This window comes from Lissotriton helveticus, chromosome 3_1 (genome assembly GCF_964261635.1).
Source record: "Lissotriton helveticus chromosome 3_1, aLisHel1.1, whole genome shotgun sequence".
Taxonomy (NCBI): Eukaryota; Metazoa; Chordata; class Amphibia; order Caudata; family Salamandridae; genus Lissotriton; species Lissotriton helveticus.
This window is the reverse complement of record NC_136061.1, coordinates 288,481,580-288,500,328: the sequence shown is the minus strand read 5'-3', so window position 1 is coordinate 288,500,328 and position 18,749 is coordinate 288,481,580. Positions and strand designations below refer to the sequence as shown.

Here is an 18,749-nt window from a genome sequence, read left to right as displayed (position 1 = left end):
AGCAGTGGCAAAGGTGGTCTACCTTCCTTGGTGTCTTCATTTAGTCCAAAACTCGTTGTCTCCACTTAGAGCGCAATTCTTTCGTAAATTGGATAGCCTGCTCATTAAGCTGGTGTGGGCAGGGAGGCGCAGCACAGTTCTGTTATCAGTTCCTAAACGCGATGTGGAAGATGGGGGACAGGCCCTTCCAGACTCACATGTTTATTATTAGGCAGTCACTCTGCAGCACGCAGCGAGGTGGTTGACTGACTCCGACAACTTGGAAAAGTCACTGCATGCGAGAATGCTGGGTGGGGATACCCCGGTGCGTTTATTGATGAGAGGGGGTTGCTCCAAACATCCAGTTCCCTACTTGGTACGACAAACCGTGGTGGTGTGGGAGACTGTGGTCATGAGGGTGTTGCGTAGAGCCCCCTTTGACAGTGAGCTCAACCTGTGGAATTTGGCACCCTTCTGTGTTATTGACAAAGATATGTCTATGGAACAATGGATGCTGAGAGGATGCACAGTAGCTGGTGACTTCTACCCAGAAGAAGTTTTTTTCACCTTTCAGGAAGCACTGGATCCGTTTGGGGTGGGACCAGGTCACTTTCTCCACTATACCAAATTGGAAAATGCTGCAAGAGAGATATGGGTTGGGTTCACAGCGGTGCCTCGGTCCTCCCAAGTGCTCAGTGGAATGCTCCAATAGGGAGACATATAATTATTTGTTCATGTTGTCTATCACACAGCATATATATTTGATTTCAAAAAATTGAAAAAGAAATTATTGAACTTTATCATTAAATGATGCAAATGTTGAAGCAGACGTTTATGTTTTGTTCATAGGGGTCATTATCAAGTTACTTCTAAGAAACTATCAGTCCTGGCACACATATTGTTATTTAAAGTTGATTTGGTTTAGCCTGACTGGTTATGAGCCAAAGCCCATTCCCGTTTTCTGGTCCAATAGGGAGACATGCAGCACCTAATTACCCTGTTTTATGGCGCAAGCAGAATTAGTAGGAGTTAGGTGTGATCAGTAGTGGGGGCGTGGGGTTGTGATTTCATGCCGATGATAGGTGGGATTAGTAGACAAGGTAGAGGAGATGAGGTATTGCTTGGCTGCAGTGTATGATTGAATTCCCCTGGTTTAGCATGGTTCTTTCGAGAGTTTCTCCACATCAGTGGAGAAGTCTTGTAAAGCTAGCATGCATGCTGTATTTGACTTAAATGCAATTCAGATGAACTACAAATCTTTTTATTTGCCTGTCAGCTAGCAAACTGGTGGGAGGCCTGTTGGCCTTCATTCCTGCCAGCTCCCCCACCTCCATCCTTATTTGCGAAGAATTTGGGTGTCAAATTAGATATTCAACTCTCTTTTCAACCACAGGTCTCAGCAGTGGTTGGTGACTGTTTTAGGCTGCTTCGGACTGTCAAGATATTAGTGTTTATACTACCTTGTCACTGCAGGAAGACTGTGATCCATGCCTTTATTATGTCAAAGCTGGACTATGCCAATTCACTTAACCAAGGACTGTTTGTATCCTTGCTTGGTTGATTCCAGGATTTTAAGAATGCGGAAGCTTGCCTTGCCTGAAGATCTCCTTTAAATATTGCTAACTTGCTGCAAGATTTTCCCCCTATTGTCCTGCTAGAACATTGTGCTCGGTCAAGGAGGCTTTGTTTGAAGGGAGGGTGTTTCTTCTCCTTCCTGGCTGCAATGGAACCAGCTCCCCCATGAACAACAGACTTTGGCTTCGGAATCTGTTTCCTGGAGCAAACTGGAAGCCTGGCTTTTTTTCTTCTGATTAAGCTGGTCTTCTAGCGTTCCACTTTATCTCTCTCTCTTTGGGCTATACATGCAGTTCATAGCACCAGGGCACTTTTTGAAGTAGTCGCATGCACTACAAAACCTGTTAATTCATTCATTCATTCATTGAGGATGGGGGTGAGGATTCCCTCACAGACCGTAAAAGTGTATTGCCTGCGTTCCTGGAGAATAATATACTGAAGAGGGAGAGACTGGCTACCTTTAGAAATTCCATTAGGTCTTTTGGCAGATTAGTTTTCCTGAGTACTACCATTTAATAGATGGCAGGGATGAGTTTCTGTTTTTCCAGATGAGGAAGTTTTTAGGTCAGGCTTGTCCTTGGTCTGTCCCTGAATGCTGTGTCACAGCCGGTGCTGAAGTGCTTCCGATTAAATCTTTTATTTACTTAACTGTAAGAAAACCTTACCTTTTTATCAACATCAAGTGCATTTGTGAGAGAATTATTTAACTCTCAGCTTATGAAGATGTCTCCAAAGAGATCCCTGGTGTTTCAGAGGAAGATAGGGAATCAATTGTGCAAAAGATGCTATTAGTGAGACAGGTAGCCTTTCTTGTGGATCTCAAGTCACTTTGTGTCATCTTCATTACTCATGCTGACCAATGAATGAGACCGCTTCATGAAGGTTGTTTGCCACTCTATTGTGTGCCACTCCATTGCTTCCTCTACATCGTGGAGCATTACATCGTCTTGGGGGAGAAATAGTCCACCCCCCTTTAAATAAATAAATATAAATATATATATATATCTATATATTTTATTTATTTGTGGGTTTCTAACGCGCTAGAATCGACTCCCGAAGGAGTATCTCTGCGCTATAGACCGCTGGGGAACCCGTCCTGGCTTTCCCTGTGAGATGGTCCCTACTGGGTATCTCCAAGGTGAAACCAGGCATCCCCGGCGTATGTGGGGGGCCGTTGTGGAGATGAGGCAAGCTAATGCCCAGAGTTGCCGAGTGTGATCCCTGGTTAGAGTAGGCACCGAAGTTGAGAATTATAGAGTCCGCTGACCCTGGTCCACGACCCTGCCGTGTCGGGAATTGAACCCTGGTCCCGGCCGTCCTCTGCTTCCGGGTCTGCCGCCTCTAACCAGTGAGCCACACCACTCCACTATAATATATATATCTATATATATATTTAATTAAGTTGCCATTATCCATTTCTAATTCACTAACCCTTAGCGTTAACTATTTTAATTGAAAACCTTATTGAACTTTAACAGAGCATTACCAATTCGTTCCATGTTGCAAACATTCAAAATATCACCACAGGCTTTAAGTTACACAGGCTATGACATGAACAATAGTGTAAACAACATAGCAAACTTACCAGTCTCCCAGGTCAGTCCCACCTGCTTGTGTTCAGAAATCAGAAGCAGTCCATGCAACCAGGCAGTTGCTGAGTCTATAAAATCAATCGCCTATGCCTCATTTGTGGTCAGGCTGCTGTGTGCATCCACCAGGTTATCGTTACTCTAAGATGAGAGAAGATGCGCCTGAGTCGATTCTGGAAGTCTCTTGGCCTGGCCACAGAGTGTAGTACCCCAGGCTATGAGTCCATCATCTAGTTGCAGAATACAGTATCCTGATTCCACTCTTTCAGCATGGAGGCTGACCCTTTCAGCCATCATATGGCAAATTCACATTTCGACAGCTGTAGAGCCATTACCACAAGTCAAAAATATATTTTTTTAAGAATATATTTCACACAATCGAGCAGGGCAAGATCACGGACAACCGAACACCCACCATTCCACCTGCTTGTGAACTATTGTATTACTTGCCTTGGATGATGCAGCGTGGAATGTGTCTTGAATTAGATAACAGAATCACAATCCTGTTCCACGCAGCACTCTATGTCATGGTGGAAAAGATGGACAGATTAATACAAGTGCCTCATTGAAGCCTCCTGTTCAGCAAGAGGTACTGATGAAAGCTGCCTCCGTGTATGGTTTGCTCGAGGCCCAGCTGAAAGATTTCTCCAGTCACGGCTGCTGGTCTCCCGCGTAGTAATTCTGCTAGATCAATGTGCTGCAGAGAAGAGCAATCATTTTGGCACTCTTAGCTGTTTTCCATAATCTTGAGGGAAGTCTGTTTCGGATAGACCATAAAGTCAGTTTTAGAACAGTGCACTAAGGGGAATGAGATCAGTAGTGCTATCCAGGGAAGCTCAACAGCTTTGGCTTTGCACATGTTGGCACCAGAGGACAGTGGCAGCTCAGCATTTCCCAGAAATTCACAACGAGCAGACAGATGGCATAAACAGGCTCTTTACAAATGAGCGTGCCTAAGAGATGCACTCATAAGCAGCCCGACATCTTTTTCCTTATTCAAAACGAGCTGAAGAGGGCCTATCCACCACCAAAGAAAACTGAAAGTGCCAACTCTTCCAGGCATCACTGGGAATACACTATTAATAAGTTGGTGCTGGGCACTGCAGACAGCCCCTGATCCCTTTCACACTGAGAAAATCCTAAAAGTTGGACAACAATAATTGTAACTGATCCCAACTGGATGAGGTAAGTATGATACTCATATCTATTATGTGTAGTAAAGAGTGTGCTAATAAATAGAACTCTCAGTGGGTACCTTGCAGCTTTTCTGTAAACTGTTTATCACTTTATAGTGAGAGCATGTATGAAAAACTCTAGGCCCTGAAGAACAAATAGCAGGAGAATGGAAGATGGTGCAGAAAGACCCCCTATCACAAGTTCTATAACACTGTAGATTTTAATTTATTTGGAGTAAAGTAAATAAAGGATCAACAGCAAAGTTTGAGCTTTATATTCACCGAAGCTCTTTCAACCCCATTGACCGCTTAGAGGGGGCAATCTAATATATGGCACCAGTTTGAGACGGGTAACTGTATATGTATTTGCTGTGGTCCTAGTACATATGATATCTAAAGTGATGTAACCATTATATTAGGCCATTTGTACCAACTGAGGGTCGTAAGGGATCTTATACATAATTTGAATATTTGTAGACTATTAAGAGAAAGAAATGATCTTTGAATGTTTGCTTGTATAAATGGAGCGTGTGATTTAAGGGATGTTCAGAAAATTGTGGGTGCAGTGTTGCCTTATGATTTAGCGTCGGTCTGGAGACCTGGCATGTACCATGTCATGGCCAACAAAGGTTCTTAGTAGTTTATTGATGAGGCAGACATAACTTAGATGGCCTTATTGCACACCTGCTCAGTAATGTAAATTAAATGGTTTTTTTCTTAAAATTGATGGGCGAGTGTCCTTTTAGCTGCTGCTGTGAAATGTTGGTATCTTATAAGGTAGATGAACTTAGTGTGCTGATTATTTAACTTGCATATACATTTTTACATTTTTCCTTGGTTTTGTTTTCTTAGAGAAAACGTGAAAACAGCAGTTCCGTCCTGTGGCAGATGCGGCGGCAGCTTCTTTTGGAGCTTATAGGCATCCTCCCCACAGTGAGGAGTACCCACATTGTGGAGGAGGCAGAAGGAGACCTGGAACCCAATGTGTCCGTGTATTCTGGCTTAAAAGAAGAACATGTCGTGAAAGCCAGCGCCCTGCTGCGTCTCTACTGTGCCTTGATGGGGATCGCTGGTCTCAAGTATTACTTTCTTGTTAATACCTTTATTTGTGAAATAGTGTGTGGATTCAGATAGATTCCATATCCCAAAACATAGATTTTAGTAAAAGAAATAGCACCGTTGATGTTTAGCCTTCTATTGATAACATCTAGTGGTGTGCGGTGCATCATTAAAGGGCACAGATGAGTAGCTGTATTTATTTGGATGCTGTGCTAACTGATTGGGACAAAGCATGCTTTCAAATGAGGATGGACCTCAGTCTGCTGTTAGCACTATGCACTAATAATCCCTGTTGCACAACAGCACTCGAGCCTGCTATAAATGTCATAATCCGTTGTGTACCTGAGAGCGCCTGTCAAGTAGTTGCTCATACGTTACAGTTGTAAATGTTTTGTATTGGCAGCCACGTTGTGTAACTCAGAAAAAAACATGCTTTTTAAGAATCCGTACTCACCACAACTGCACTGTCTCCCCACACCCTTTCTCTCTCTAATACTGTTCTAGTTGCATGCAATCTGCTGGGCCATTTTATGGCTCTGTCATCTAGTGAGCCTAAAAGCAATGACATTTTTTTTTTTTGTTGAAAATATTTTTATTTGCATTTGTAAAACAATGCGATACTTTGTCATGTAAATATACAAAATAATGTTGGCACAGTAGTTCGTCAACAGAAATCAGTAGGATTACAACACAGATACAGGTGCATTTCTGTCCATCAATCATAACATGGGTTGTCAGCACATACCGTGGCCTCAAAGCACTATTCCGTATCAGAGCTAGAACTATCATTATCAGAAGGCGGGTCACAAATGTTTCCCCTATACTTGTTCCATGCCCCCCAAATCCTATTCCATTTCTTGGGACAACCTCTATTGCAGAACACTGCCCGCTCCGAAACCATCGCCTCGTCCATATCTCGCTTCCAAGCTGTTATTGTTGGTGACATTGCCCCACCCCATTTCTGCACTATATTTCTTTTTGCCACCATCATGCCAAGTGTCATCCAGCTTTGCCCATAGCGTGTGAGGTCATTGGGGTCCCATATATTTAAAAGGCAGCGCCGGGGGTCAGGCAGTATGGAAAGTTCCTCTGATTGCGACATGGTGCGCATCACCTGAACCCAGTAGTGTGCAATTCGAGGGCAATCCCATATTGTGTGGTAGAAGCTCCCCACCTCTCCGCATCCCCGCAGACAGTATGGGTGTGTAATCCGTTTCATCTTATGCAATGTGTCCCTAGTGTAGTATGACCTGTGTAGTATGCGTAATTGAACTAAGCGGAGACGTGAGGGAATGCCCACTTCTTTCGGGGACGCAGTCGCCTCCTGCCATTCTGAGTCATCAATGTCCCCACAGTTGTGTGCCCATTTCTCCCTCAAGGCCTCCAGGGGGTCAGGTAGATTGTTTACGAGTTTTCGATACGTCAGAGATGACGCCTTTGACGGCATATAATCCGTAAGTAACCTGTCCTCAAGCGGGGATGCCTCGGGGATGATCTGTTCGGGCGTCAACGCTGTTGTCAATGCGTGACGTATTTGCATATACAGGTACCGTTATGTTGGCGCCAGATCGTATTGCTGTTGCAGTGGCTCAAAGGGCAGCACTTGTCCCTTCTGCCATAGGTCGCCAATGGTCGAGATGCCTATAGCATCCCAGCGGTCGAAGCCTTTGGAGTGTCTAAGTTTCCCCAGCTGCTTTATGTCCCACAGCGGGGTTAACTGTGTAAGTACTCCCTGCCACTTCAACCTGGTCAGTGCCGTGTGCCATACGGTGAGTGTGTGCTGTAGTGGGCCGAACTTAGTGGCGACCAGGGATTTATCGTAAAGGGGGGCCAGCATATTAGCGAACCCCAACTGTGCCCTGTCCGCTTTCAGAGCAGGTTCAGACTGAGGGAGATGAAGCCATTGGTTAATGACCTTCAACTGTGATGCCCAGTAGTAAAGGTTGACGTCTGGGAGCGCTATGCCTCCGTCGTACCAGCTTCGCGTGAGTTTGGGCTGTGCTATACGTGCGGGCTTAGAACCCCACAGCAGCACCGAGACCTGCGCTGCGATGGTCTTGAAGTACGCGGGTGGAACAGGGTAGGGCGTGTTTTCTAAAACATAGAGAAAACGGGGTAGGGCCATCATTTTGAAAAGAGCCGCTTTTCCCAGCAGCGTCGGTGGCAGCGATTCCCAATGCCCTATGTCTCGTTTAAGGCGATCAAGAGGAGGTTTTAGGTTATGTGTATGGAAGTCGGCTGGGTTAGCTGTGATGTATATCCCCAGATATTTAAACCCGTTAGCAGAAGTTCGTAATGGGCAGGAGTCCGGCAAGCTCGGTGGGGGACCGCGCATTACGTACATGGTGGATTTAGACCAGTTGATCGAGTAGCCGGACGCTCTGCCGTACGCCGTGCAGACATCTAGAAGAGTATTAATCGAGCGCTTGGGAGAGGTGAGATATAACAGGACATCATCTGCGTACAGAGATATTCTGTCCTCCCACTCGTCTGTCCAATGAAGACCACTGATAGTAGGTTCCCATCTTATCCATTCTGCCAACGGTTTGAGGACCATGGCAAACAGTAATGGGGACAGTGGGCAACCCTGACGCGTGCCCCTAGACAGTGGAAAGTCCGCCGAGATGTGGCCGTTGGCAGCAACATGCGCCATGGGCCTTGCATACAGAAGGCGGATCCAGGAGCAGAACTTCGGGCCAAAGCCAAAGTGGCGCAGCACCGCAAATAGGAAAGGCCAGCGGACCGTGTCAAACGCCATGTGTGCGTCTAGGGACAGTATCACCGCTGGTTCTAGTAGATACTTTGCACGCGCCAGTACGCCATGTACTCTCCTTAAATTGAGCGCCGTGTTTCTGCCGGGCATAAAGCCAGACTGGTCTTTATGTATGAGTTTGGGTTAATGGGGCGTAAGGCGCAGCGCCAGTAGTTTAGCGAGTATTTTAGCCTCGGCGTTGATTAGGGATATCGGGCGGTAGGACGCACATGTCAGCTGGCTTCCCTGGTTTTAGTATAGCCACAATAGTGGCCGTGCGTTGATCTACTGGAAGTTCCCCTGCCTCCAAGCTGTCTGTAAACATGTGCAGTAGATGCGGTGCAAGCGTGTCCGCCTGCTGCTTGTATAAGTCGACTGGTATACCATTGGGTCCCAGCGCCTTACCCGTCTGCAGGGCCTTGATCGCCAATTGCACTTCCTCGGTCGTTAGGTCTGCGTCCAAGGCCTGTGCCTCCTCCCCCGTCAATGCCGGCATTTTCGTGAAATCGTGGACGCTGAGGAGTACACCGTTTCATAGTGTTGGGCTAGCATGTGCACTATTGTGTGTGGATCTTTGATGGGGTCCCCTCCCTCCAACGTCAGCTGTGCTATCCACCTGTCCCGTCTGTCACGTCTGTCCAGCCAGGCAAGTAATTTGCCCGCTTTGTCACCCTCCTCGTAAATTTTGTGTCGTGTGGTAGACAGTTGGAGCTTGACTCCCTCCTTCAGGTGTGTTCTGTGGCGATGTTGTGCTACTTGTAAGCTGTGCGCCGTAGTGGGATTCGGGTCAGTCGCGTGCCGTGTCTCTGCCTCAGCCACTGCCATTTCCAGAGCCAGCTGTTCCTCTCGGCCCGCCCGCTTAAGCGCTGTAATGGAGACTATCGCCTGCCCTCTAATCACGGTCTTGTAGGCCTCCCACAGAGTGACAGAGGAGGCCACGGAGCCCGTGTTGTCCCGGAAATAGTGTTTCGTTCCCATCTTTAGCTCTTTTTTGATCTTAGGATTGTGGAGGTAGGCAGAGCGGATTGGGTAGGTCCGACGCCGTGTGGGCTGGTGGTGTGCATAGGTAATTATCAGGGGAGAATGATCTGAAATGCCTCGTGGTCGGATTTCTACCCTGACAACAGTGCCCGGGCCACCCGCTGAGCCCAGTAAATAATCAAGTCTGGTGAGACTATTATGGATGCTGGAGTGGTAGGTGAACTGGCGTTCCAGGGGGTTGTACTTTCTCCAGAGGTCCTCTAGCCCCATAGCCGCCATGAAGCCCCCCAACCGTGATTCACCAGCTGCAGCTAACCTTGGGGGGGGGGGGGTTCTATCCACCAAGCTATCCGCCACCAAATTAAAATCGCCCCGAGAAGCAAGTCGCCCTCAGGGAGCCCCAGCAGGAAAGCGCTAAGATCTGATAGTGCCGTTGCCTGTAAGGTAGGTGGAATGTAGACTGAGACAATGTTGAGGGGTTTTCCCTCCCACTGTGCATGTATTGCAGCAAATCTACCCGCTGCGTCAGATTTAACAGACCGTATGAGTAAGGGGAATTGTTTTTTTACCAGGACTCCAACCCCCCTGGATCCGGAGGTGAACTCAGAGTGGGCCACCATCTGAAAACCCCATCTGTCCATGGCCTTCGTGGCCGTGCCAGTGAGGTGTGTCTCCTGTAGGAATACCACTGCTGCACCTTCCCTTTTAATGCACTTCATGACCAGACCTCGCATAATTTTGTCACCAAGGCCTCGGACGTTCCATGTGAGTATAGATAGGGACGGGGTTATGCCAGCCGAGCCGTCCTGTAGGACAGTGCGCGTGTCAACCCCCATCATCAGACTTCGAGGTGCCGGGGCCCCCGTGGATCAGTGCGCTAATGAAATAACAGTTAGTTTCTGTGATTAAAACACCAGGCCGTTCAGTTTATATCGGTGCATCGCAAGAACATAGAACATAAAAAACAACAACAAACGTACCCCACCCCCTCCCTCCCCCTCCCTCCCCCCACCCTGCCTCCCTGCCGCGCGGACTCCAAACTGCCCGCCACCCCAACTCAGCAGAGTGCTCATGATCCCTGTCAAAAAACAACGTTGCTTACAAGAGCATAGGGGGTGAAAGTCCAAGGAGGACCAGATAAACCCCAACAGTTCCAGAGTCCCAGCTCAATCGTCAAGGTCTCGGCAACAAGCACGGGAGGCGAATCCCAACCGGTAAAGTTCGGTCCCTCAGGTCACAGTACACAGAGGAAAAAGAGAAGTACTTCCCCTAAGGTAGCAGGAGTCATTCCCCCGAGTCTGCGGGCGGGTCGGCCTCACGTCTCTCCTCTTGCCCGGTTATGTCAGTCTCGTCGGTTTGTCCTTGTCTTTTGCGCCTTCCGTTCTGTCTACCTGAGCCCTCCGCTGGACGCCACCCCTCGAGCCAGTCGTGCGCCTCCCCCGTAGTATAAAAAAACCAGGTCTTTTTATCAGCCACCACTCGGAGGCGGGCCGGAAAGAGCATGGAATAGGGCAATTTGCGAGATCTCAATGTCTTTTTCACCTCAATGAAACTTCTTCGTCGCGCCGCCACCGCCATCGTGTAGTCCGGGAAAATTGAAATTTCTGCATTTTGAATTCGTATGGGTGGCGCGACCCTCGCTGTCTGCAGTATGGCGTCGCGATCCCTGAAATTGAATATGCGCGCTATAACAGGTCTCGGTCGCGCCCCGGAGCGCGGGGGTCCCCCCGGCACCCTGTGCGTCCGCTCCACCGAGAAAAAATTGGAGAGGCCCTTTGGTTGCAGCGTGTTTCTCACGAGGTCCTCTACATATAGGTCCATGGCCAGCCCCCCCTCCGATGCCGGAAGGCCAATTATGCGAATATTATTGCGCCGAGAGCGCCCTTCTTGTTCGTCCATCTTGTCTGTCAGCAATTTGTTGTCTTCTAATTGCGTCACGCGTTTAAGCAGCGACGCGGTGTCCGAGGTGAGTGTCGTCGTGACCTGCTCCACCGCAGCGACTCTGGATGACATTTTTTGTAAGTCTGCCCGCAGAAGTGTGACATCTGTCGAAATTGTGCCCACCGTGGCTTGCACCTGATGCAGGGCCGCCATGATGTCTTCTAACGTTATGGCAGGGATAGTGCCACCCTTCGCGCTAGTCCTTTAATGCTCCGTCAGTGGGGGAAAGTCCTTGGCATAGGCGAATTTATCGAGTTTGCCCTGTTGAGCCCCCCGGGTGCCCTTGCCGCTCATTGTGGGAGGATGGAGGAGTATCGTGTCTGGGCACACTGGGGAAGGTCAGCGGGCGCGTAGTAGGCGGTTGTGCCCCTCCAGTCGAGTGGCGGCAGCCAGATCCGGGACAGAGGACACCCAGCGATCGCTTCCAAGCTTGTGCGATCTCTGTAACGTGCAGGATATCAAGGTGTTGCAAGGGTGTGCCAGACCCACTTTCAGGCCCTAGCAGTGTCCACCCAGGCACCACGCCGCTGGGCCTACGCCGTCGGGGGGGGGGGGGGGGGGGAGGCCAAAGTCCAGGACCGCATCGCACCTTGATGGGCCGTCGCCTCCAGCAACGGGAGGGCGCCGCCTCAGCAGTCGGCGGGGGAGCAGGAGCGTGCTCGGAAGCTGTGAGCCCCAGAGGGGCGCGAAGGGCGCGGGTCCTGGATGTGGTAGGTCTCAGCGCCAGCAGCGGACTCTCAGGGTACCCGTCCCAGCCGTTCAGGAGCGCCGGAAGGCGGCAGCAATTTCGCCTGTCCGTGCGTTGTGGGCGAGGCCGGGCGAGGGGGAGCGCAGTCACAACACTCACCAGCCTCCGTCCGCCTCAGCTGCGCTCTGCGGTGCAGCGCGCCGGCAGTCAATGGCGTCCAAGCGGCGGTCGTCTCAAATCTAGGCCGGTGCTTGTAACGTGGTTGCAGGCCTCAAACTCTCACTCGACGTAGCTCCTGGCTCCGAAGTCTCAGAGGGCTCGGAGCAGGGTCGATGCGTGCCGGTTCACTTCCGCCACCGGAATCTTGAGCTTGGGGCTATGCTGGAGCAGGATAACTGGCCGGATATTTACGGGGAATCGGTCTCACCCCCGGAGCCTCACTAGGTCGCGGCCATCTTGGTTAGTCGCCGGCCACGCCCCAGCAATGACATTTTAAGTGCAGAGGGGTAGTACACACCCAAGGAGTAGATGCAGAACCAGTGCTTGGAATAGTCTCTAAGTGCCGACTCAAGCACGTGAGCTCAACTCTCCTATACTAAAATGGATGGAGATCCCTCAGAGCATCTCCTTTACCATCTGGCCTCACTACAAATGCTGAAAGTAGTTTAATTGTGTATTTGCACCCTTTGGATACATTTCCACGTTTATGTCACATGTCATGTCTTTCTTCCATTGTTTCAGACCTACAGATGAGGAGGCTGAGCAGGTTCTGCAACTTATGACGAGCCGGCCCCCGGCAACTCCAGCTGGTGTGCGTTTTGTGTCTCTGTCTTTCTGTATGCTGCTGGCATTCTCCACACTTGTCAGGTGTGTTTCAAAGCTTGTTTCCAACATCTTCTACGCTGCTTGTGTCTTGTTTCTGTGTAGAATGTAAAGCCAAGGCTCTGTGGTTTGTAAAGTAATCTCTATAAATGTAATGTCGATTAAAAGTATAATTCATTCACAGGAAAGGTTATAGTTCCAAACACAAGTCTATTTCTTGTTTGGTGTTTCTCAAAATTAACATTTACAAAGTGTGTGGAAGTAAACCAACAAAGCTGTAATTAGCGTGGCCACCTCACACCATGTTTTGCAGACACTCTTTGCAGCCCTGGACTTTCTCGTGACAACCTAATGCATTGTGGGTTCTTTAGTGTTGGCTTGCTCTACTGAAGCGTTTTGACAGCCACACCCATTATCAATGATTTTTGGTTTAAAACCCCAGCACTGCAAACCGTGTCTACTGTGATATGATATGGACTGAAGTGGTCTTCCCAGCCCTAATTGAAATGTTAAGGTTTATTTGGTGTTTAATTCCTTAAAAGGCAAACAAGTTACCTGTAGCACTAGTACATTATGTATATCTATATACACGCACTATCTTTGCCTATGTGCAGGATCCCAGAACACTTTACCAGCTGAAAGAAAACAATATTTGCATTCATACACAGTACCTATGTAAAGATGGTCTTCCTCTTTCATTGTTTAATAAAATGCAGGTATGGTTGTTAAAAGTATTATTAGAGCACAAACCAGTGTTGCTTAAGGTCTTTTTTTTCCCTTTTTCAAAAATAAAAAAATGGAATGCACATAGCCTCAGAGAGATAAACTGCACTTTCATATTATGGCAGTTAAAGGGCTCCACCGCCCCAGAATGGATCACATTGGCAGTTAGTCTGTTAGTTATTTGTTAAAGTGATGGGGAGGTATGAGGATTGGAAGCAAAAAAAGTAAACAAAAAATGATCTGATGGAAGGTTTAAAAGCAGTTTCTGTAGAAATTACCCTTTTGGGTTGTTGGTAACCTGGGGACCGCTTACTCAGTTTTTAATCAACTTTCCAAAAGGACATTCACTGCCTTATTATGTTAAACAAATTGGTGCAGAACGGTCTGGGTGTGAGGGGAAACCAGACGTTGTACTGGAACGGATTTTCTTCTATAGGTTTTGAATATTTTAGAGAACATATCACTATCAAATGATCTTTTTTTTTTTGTTTAAATGTTTTATTGATTTTGTTGAAGAAACATTTTGATATTGAGAAAGGTTACTGCTGAGGATTTGAGGCATCAACTATAGTTCATTAATAATGTTGTTACGTGTGGTATAGAAGAATACAACATGAGAAGTCAGCTTTCACCACAAAGAGGAGAAGAACATATGTTAGGGTAAGATCACCTTCAGGTGTTTAGCGAAATGTTATTGAGTCCTCATGTAGTTCTACCTGTGGAGTTGATAACATGCGGTGAGAACGTAGGAGAGGGCCCATCACTATGCCGTTGACACTGTAGTACATCACATTAGTGAAGGAAAGAAAGCAAAGAAGAAAACGGTGTGGAACAGGAATACAAATCGGCCCAACTTGGATTTTCCCTGCTTCCCTCTAATCCTGAAAGCTATCAATGTACACATTACCTAATATGACCACAGCAGATCTTTTGCTACAGATGAGGGCTAACATAACACCGCTATCTCAGCCATGTAGTGTAGAGTAGCAAACTAGGTGACCATGTCTATCCCCACACGTCCCCACCTCCACATCAGTGTGCTTCGAGTCTGAAGTCATGTAATATGGTGTCCCAATAGGCAGCTGTAGGTATCTTAAGCAGCCCCATAGATTCTTCTTTGTGCAGTGGGACACTTTCGTCTTGTGCCCACACCAGCAGCGATTTTCGCCATGCCATGAATGTGGTGGTTCAGGCAATTTCCATGACATGGTGATTAAGCTTTTAGCCACTATCAAACCCAGATCAAGAAATCGGGATGTGACTCTTTGCCTCTTGTTTCTGCTAATGAATCCTAAGAGGCATTCATCGCACTTGTGCAGGTTCGTACGGCCCGTGAACCTGGTCAGTTAGGTAGCTATATGTCGCCAGTAGGTGTGGAGACGAGGATATGGCCATAGCATGTGAAGGAGGTCGGCATCAAGTAAATTACATTTGAGGCAGTGTGTGTCTATTCGTATATAGATCAAGAAATCGGGATGTGACTCTTTGCCTCTTGTTTCTGCTAATGAATCCTAAGAGGCATTCATCGCACTTGTGCAGGTTCGTACGGCCCGTGAACCTGGTCAGTTAGGTAGCTGTGTCGCCAGTAGGTGTGGAGACGAGGATATGCCCATAGCATGTGAAGGAGGTCGGCATCAAGTAAATTACATTTGAGGCAGTGTGTGTCTGTTCGTATATAGATCAAGAAATCGGGATGTGACTCTTTGCCTCTTGTTTCTGCTAATGGATCCTAAGAGGCATTCATCGCACTTGTGCAGGTTCGTACGGCCCTTGAACCTGGTCAGTTAGGTAGCTATGTGTCGCCAGTAGGTGTGGAGACGAGGATATGCCCATAGCATGTGAAGGAGGTCGGCATCAAGTAAATTACATTTGAGGCAGTGTGTGTCTGTTCGTATATAGTATTGGTAACATTCACTTGGGACAGGCCATCACTTTTGTGATTATATGTTTGTATATGATATTGCAGTTACTTCGTACAAATTGTTGATACATATTTACATAAACTTTACGAAATGACACACAGATTCTCAAAGGGTATACGCAGCCTTACGAAATGACACACAGATTCTCAAAGGGTATACGCAGCCTCTTTCTTTGACGAAGAGCCGCTGAATCGGTGCCGAGAGCGACCGCCCACCCGAAGCCGAAGAAAACGGGTGAGGCCGTTCACCCTGAGGCCGTCGTGCCGAAATCTTCAAGGCCTGTCGACACCACGGCTGCCAAGGGCGCGAAGCCAAGGTCTGGCACTACGGCGCCAAAGGTCAAAGTTGTCGGGGCGAAGTCGTCGGCGTCCACGTCCACTGCTGTGGTCGGGGATCGCAGTGCACCTCCATCGGATACGCAGAAGGTGTCGGCGCCCGAGTCTTCCTCTGGAGGGGGACCGAAGATATCGGTCGGGTCTACGAAGCCCTCCGCTTCCTTCACCAAGCAGGTCTCCGACTCCCTAAAACGTATTAAGGACAGAGCTTCCGCATCGGAACCGAAGATCCCTTCCGCCGCGGCCAAGGCTGTCCCTACGCCACAGGCTTCAAAACAGATCCTTTTCACGCTACCACCTAAGGTGGCGCCAAAGGCCTTTGCACCGAGGTCGGTGCCCAAGGACCCGGAGAGGTCGAAGTCGACTCCCCCGGCTGGGGGTGTAACGCGTCCGCAACACTCTTTGTCGGAGCAGTACATCGACGCCGATACCGGGAAGCTAACGCTTCTGAAGAGGAAGATTACGGCGTCACAGCCTTTGGAGGCCTTCAAAATTCCCCTGAAACGCAAAAGGCCTGAAGAGGATGCTCCTGTGATGGTCGAACCCAGCATTCAGCACCCTGCACGGGGGGCAACGCCATCACCCACCTATTCAGATGGAGACGATGGGGAGCAGCAGGATGAGTAGTATAATTTCCCAGCCCATACTGAGCCTGATGAGCAACAGGACTCGTGGGTGGACACAGGTGATCAGGGGGATCAGCAGGCAACCCTTGACCCTCAGGTGTTCAACATCAAGATGTCTCCCACCGAGGATTCCACAGCATTTCATGCTTTGATAGAAAGGGCAGCTAAGAACCATGATGTGGATATGCATGCTGACCCTGTGGAAGCTGATTTCCTTTTTGACACTTTCTCCACTGCGGAAAAAACTGTGAAAACTCTTCCCATGCTAAAGGGGGTCCTAAGGCATGCTGCGGACATTTTTAAGGAACCCACGAGAGCTAGGGTTGTTAACCCTCGGATTGAGAAAAAATACAGGCCGGCTCCTGGCGATCCAACGTATATAAGGGGCCAACTGCCGCTATTCTCTTTGGTGGTCTCTAATGCTCGCAAACGAGCTAACTCTCAAACCACGGGTGAAGCTCCTCCCCCGGACAAAGAGTCAAAAGTGCTAGAGGCGTCAGGGAAGAGGGTAGCAGCACAGGCGGCCAACATCTGGCGCATTTCAAACACACAGGCGCTGTTGGCCAGATACGACAGGGCACATTACGACACCCTAGAGACCCTGTTGCAACACCTGCCAGACCAATACAAGGAAGGGGCTGAGATGCTTATACAAGAGGGCAAACTCATTTCCAATGCTGCTATCAAGTGCGCCCTTGACGTTGCTGATACAGCGGCTAGGGCAATCAATACTAGCGTGATGCTCAGGAGACAGGCTTGGCTCCGAATTTCCGGGTTCAAGCCCCAAATACAGACAACCATCCTCAACCAACCAGTCAACCCTGACAGGCTGTTTGGTCCTGAAGTCGACATCACACTGGAAAAAATTAAAAAAGATACTGAGACTGCCAAGTCCATGGGGGCTCTACAGTCGCAGCAGTTTCGTGGGAACACTTTTCGTCGCTCAGGCAATCGGGGTGTTACCAGAGGCCAAATGTCACAGCAGTCGCAGTTCAACAAAAGTGGGGCGCAGTCATCCTACCCCAAACAGAGCAGAGGTGGATACCGGGGCAACAGCTCAAAGGGCAGAGGCAGAGGCAACAACAGTTCCCGTTCCTCTGCCACCAACAAGCAGTGACTCCCTGTCACTGCCCCCCGACCACCCAACACCTGTCGGGGGGGAGACTCCAGCGGTTCCTGTCAGCGTGGCACTCCATCACCACGGACAGGTGGGTCAAGCAACTTATCCAGTTCGGCTATTGTTTAGAACTGACAGACACTCCACCCAACATGCCCCCAAAGCAACGTCCTATGTCACAAGAGCATTTGCACTTATTGCAGCAGGAGGTTCTGGCCATGCTGCAAAAGGGCCCAATAGAGCTCGTGCCGGTGGAGGAAGAAGGCACAGGGGTATATTCCCTGTACTTCTTAATCCCAAAAAAGGACGGCACACTCCGGCCAATTCTGGACCTGCGGCCCCTAAACCGGTACATCCTCTCAGAACATTTCCACATGCTAACACTGCAACAGGTTCTTCCACTGCTCAACAAAGGAGACTTTCTGGCGACCTTAGACCTCAAGGATGCCTATTTTCACATCCCACTCCACCCCTCCCACAGGAAATACCTCAGGTTCACCATTCAAAACAAGCATTACCAATTCAAAGTCCTTCCTTTCGGGGTGACCACAGCCCCCAGAGTATTTACCAAATGTCTGGCGACAGTGGCGGCGCACCTCAGGAGACAGAACATCCATGTCTACCCTTACCTGGACGACTGGCTTGTTCAAGCGAAGTCGGCCCAGCAGTGTGCGGCCGACATGTCCCACACCATTCACCTTCTTCACAGTCTGGGGTTTTCACTCAACTATCCAAAGTCGCACCTTCAGCCAGCACATGTGCGGCAGTATTTAGGCGCGACAATAGACACGTTGGCGGCTACGGCTCAGCCGAACCCAGCGAGGATAAGCAACATGCAGTCGCTAATCCTACAGTTCAGACCACAACACTCACTGCCTGCAAGAGTGTTCATGCAGTTGATAGGCATGATGGCCTCCTGCATCTTCATTGTCCCACACGCAAGGCTCCATATGCGTCCGCTCCAAGAGTGCTTGGCACGTCAGTGGAATCAGGCTCACAGGCAGTTGAAAGACCTAGTGTTGGTGACCGGTCGGGCATACAGCTCTCTGCATTGGTGGAATCCACACAACCTTTGCAAGGGTCGACCGTTTCAAGAGCCTGTGCCACAGATTATCCTGACGACGGACGCATCTCTCCACGGGTGGGGAGCTCATGTGCTCCACTACACAGTGCAGGGACTGTGGACGACGCAGCAACAGAAGATGCACATCAACTACCTAGAACTGATGGCAATCTTCATGGCATTGAAGTCCTTCAAAGTACATCTGTGCAACAAAGTCGTGTTGTCCGGACGGACAACATGACAGCCATGTACTACATCCAAAAGCAGGGAGGTACACACTCTCCACAGTTGTCTCATCTGGCTCAGAGCATGTGGAAGTGGGCCATTCAGAGGAACATCTTCCTCATGGCGGAACACCTCCCGGGCAAAGACAATCAAATGGCGGATCTGCTCAGCAGGTAC

General features: G+C 48.9%; 1 protein-coding gene across 3 annotated transcripts in view; it reads left to right on the top strand.

Moving 5' to 3' along the window:
- Positions 1 to 18,749, top strand: part of INTS2 (integrator complex subunit 2) — a 280,966-nt gene that overhangs the window by 55,974 nt on the left and 206,243 nt on the right. For 2 of the 3 annotated variants that reach the window (XM_078679818.1, XM_078679819.1), the window contains exons 8-9: positions 5,171 to 5,397; positions 12,481 to 12,606. In XM_078679818.1, coding sequence (XP_078535944.1) covers positions 5,171 to 5,397; positions 12,481 to 12,606 — 353 coding nt within the window. The remainder of the gene's footprint in view (positions 1 to 5,170; positions 5,398 to 12,480; positions 12,607 to 18,749) is intronic. The other variant, XM_078679820.1, reaches the window with a different exon arrangement.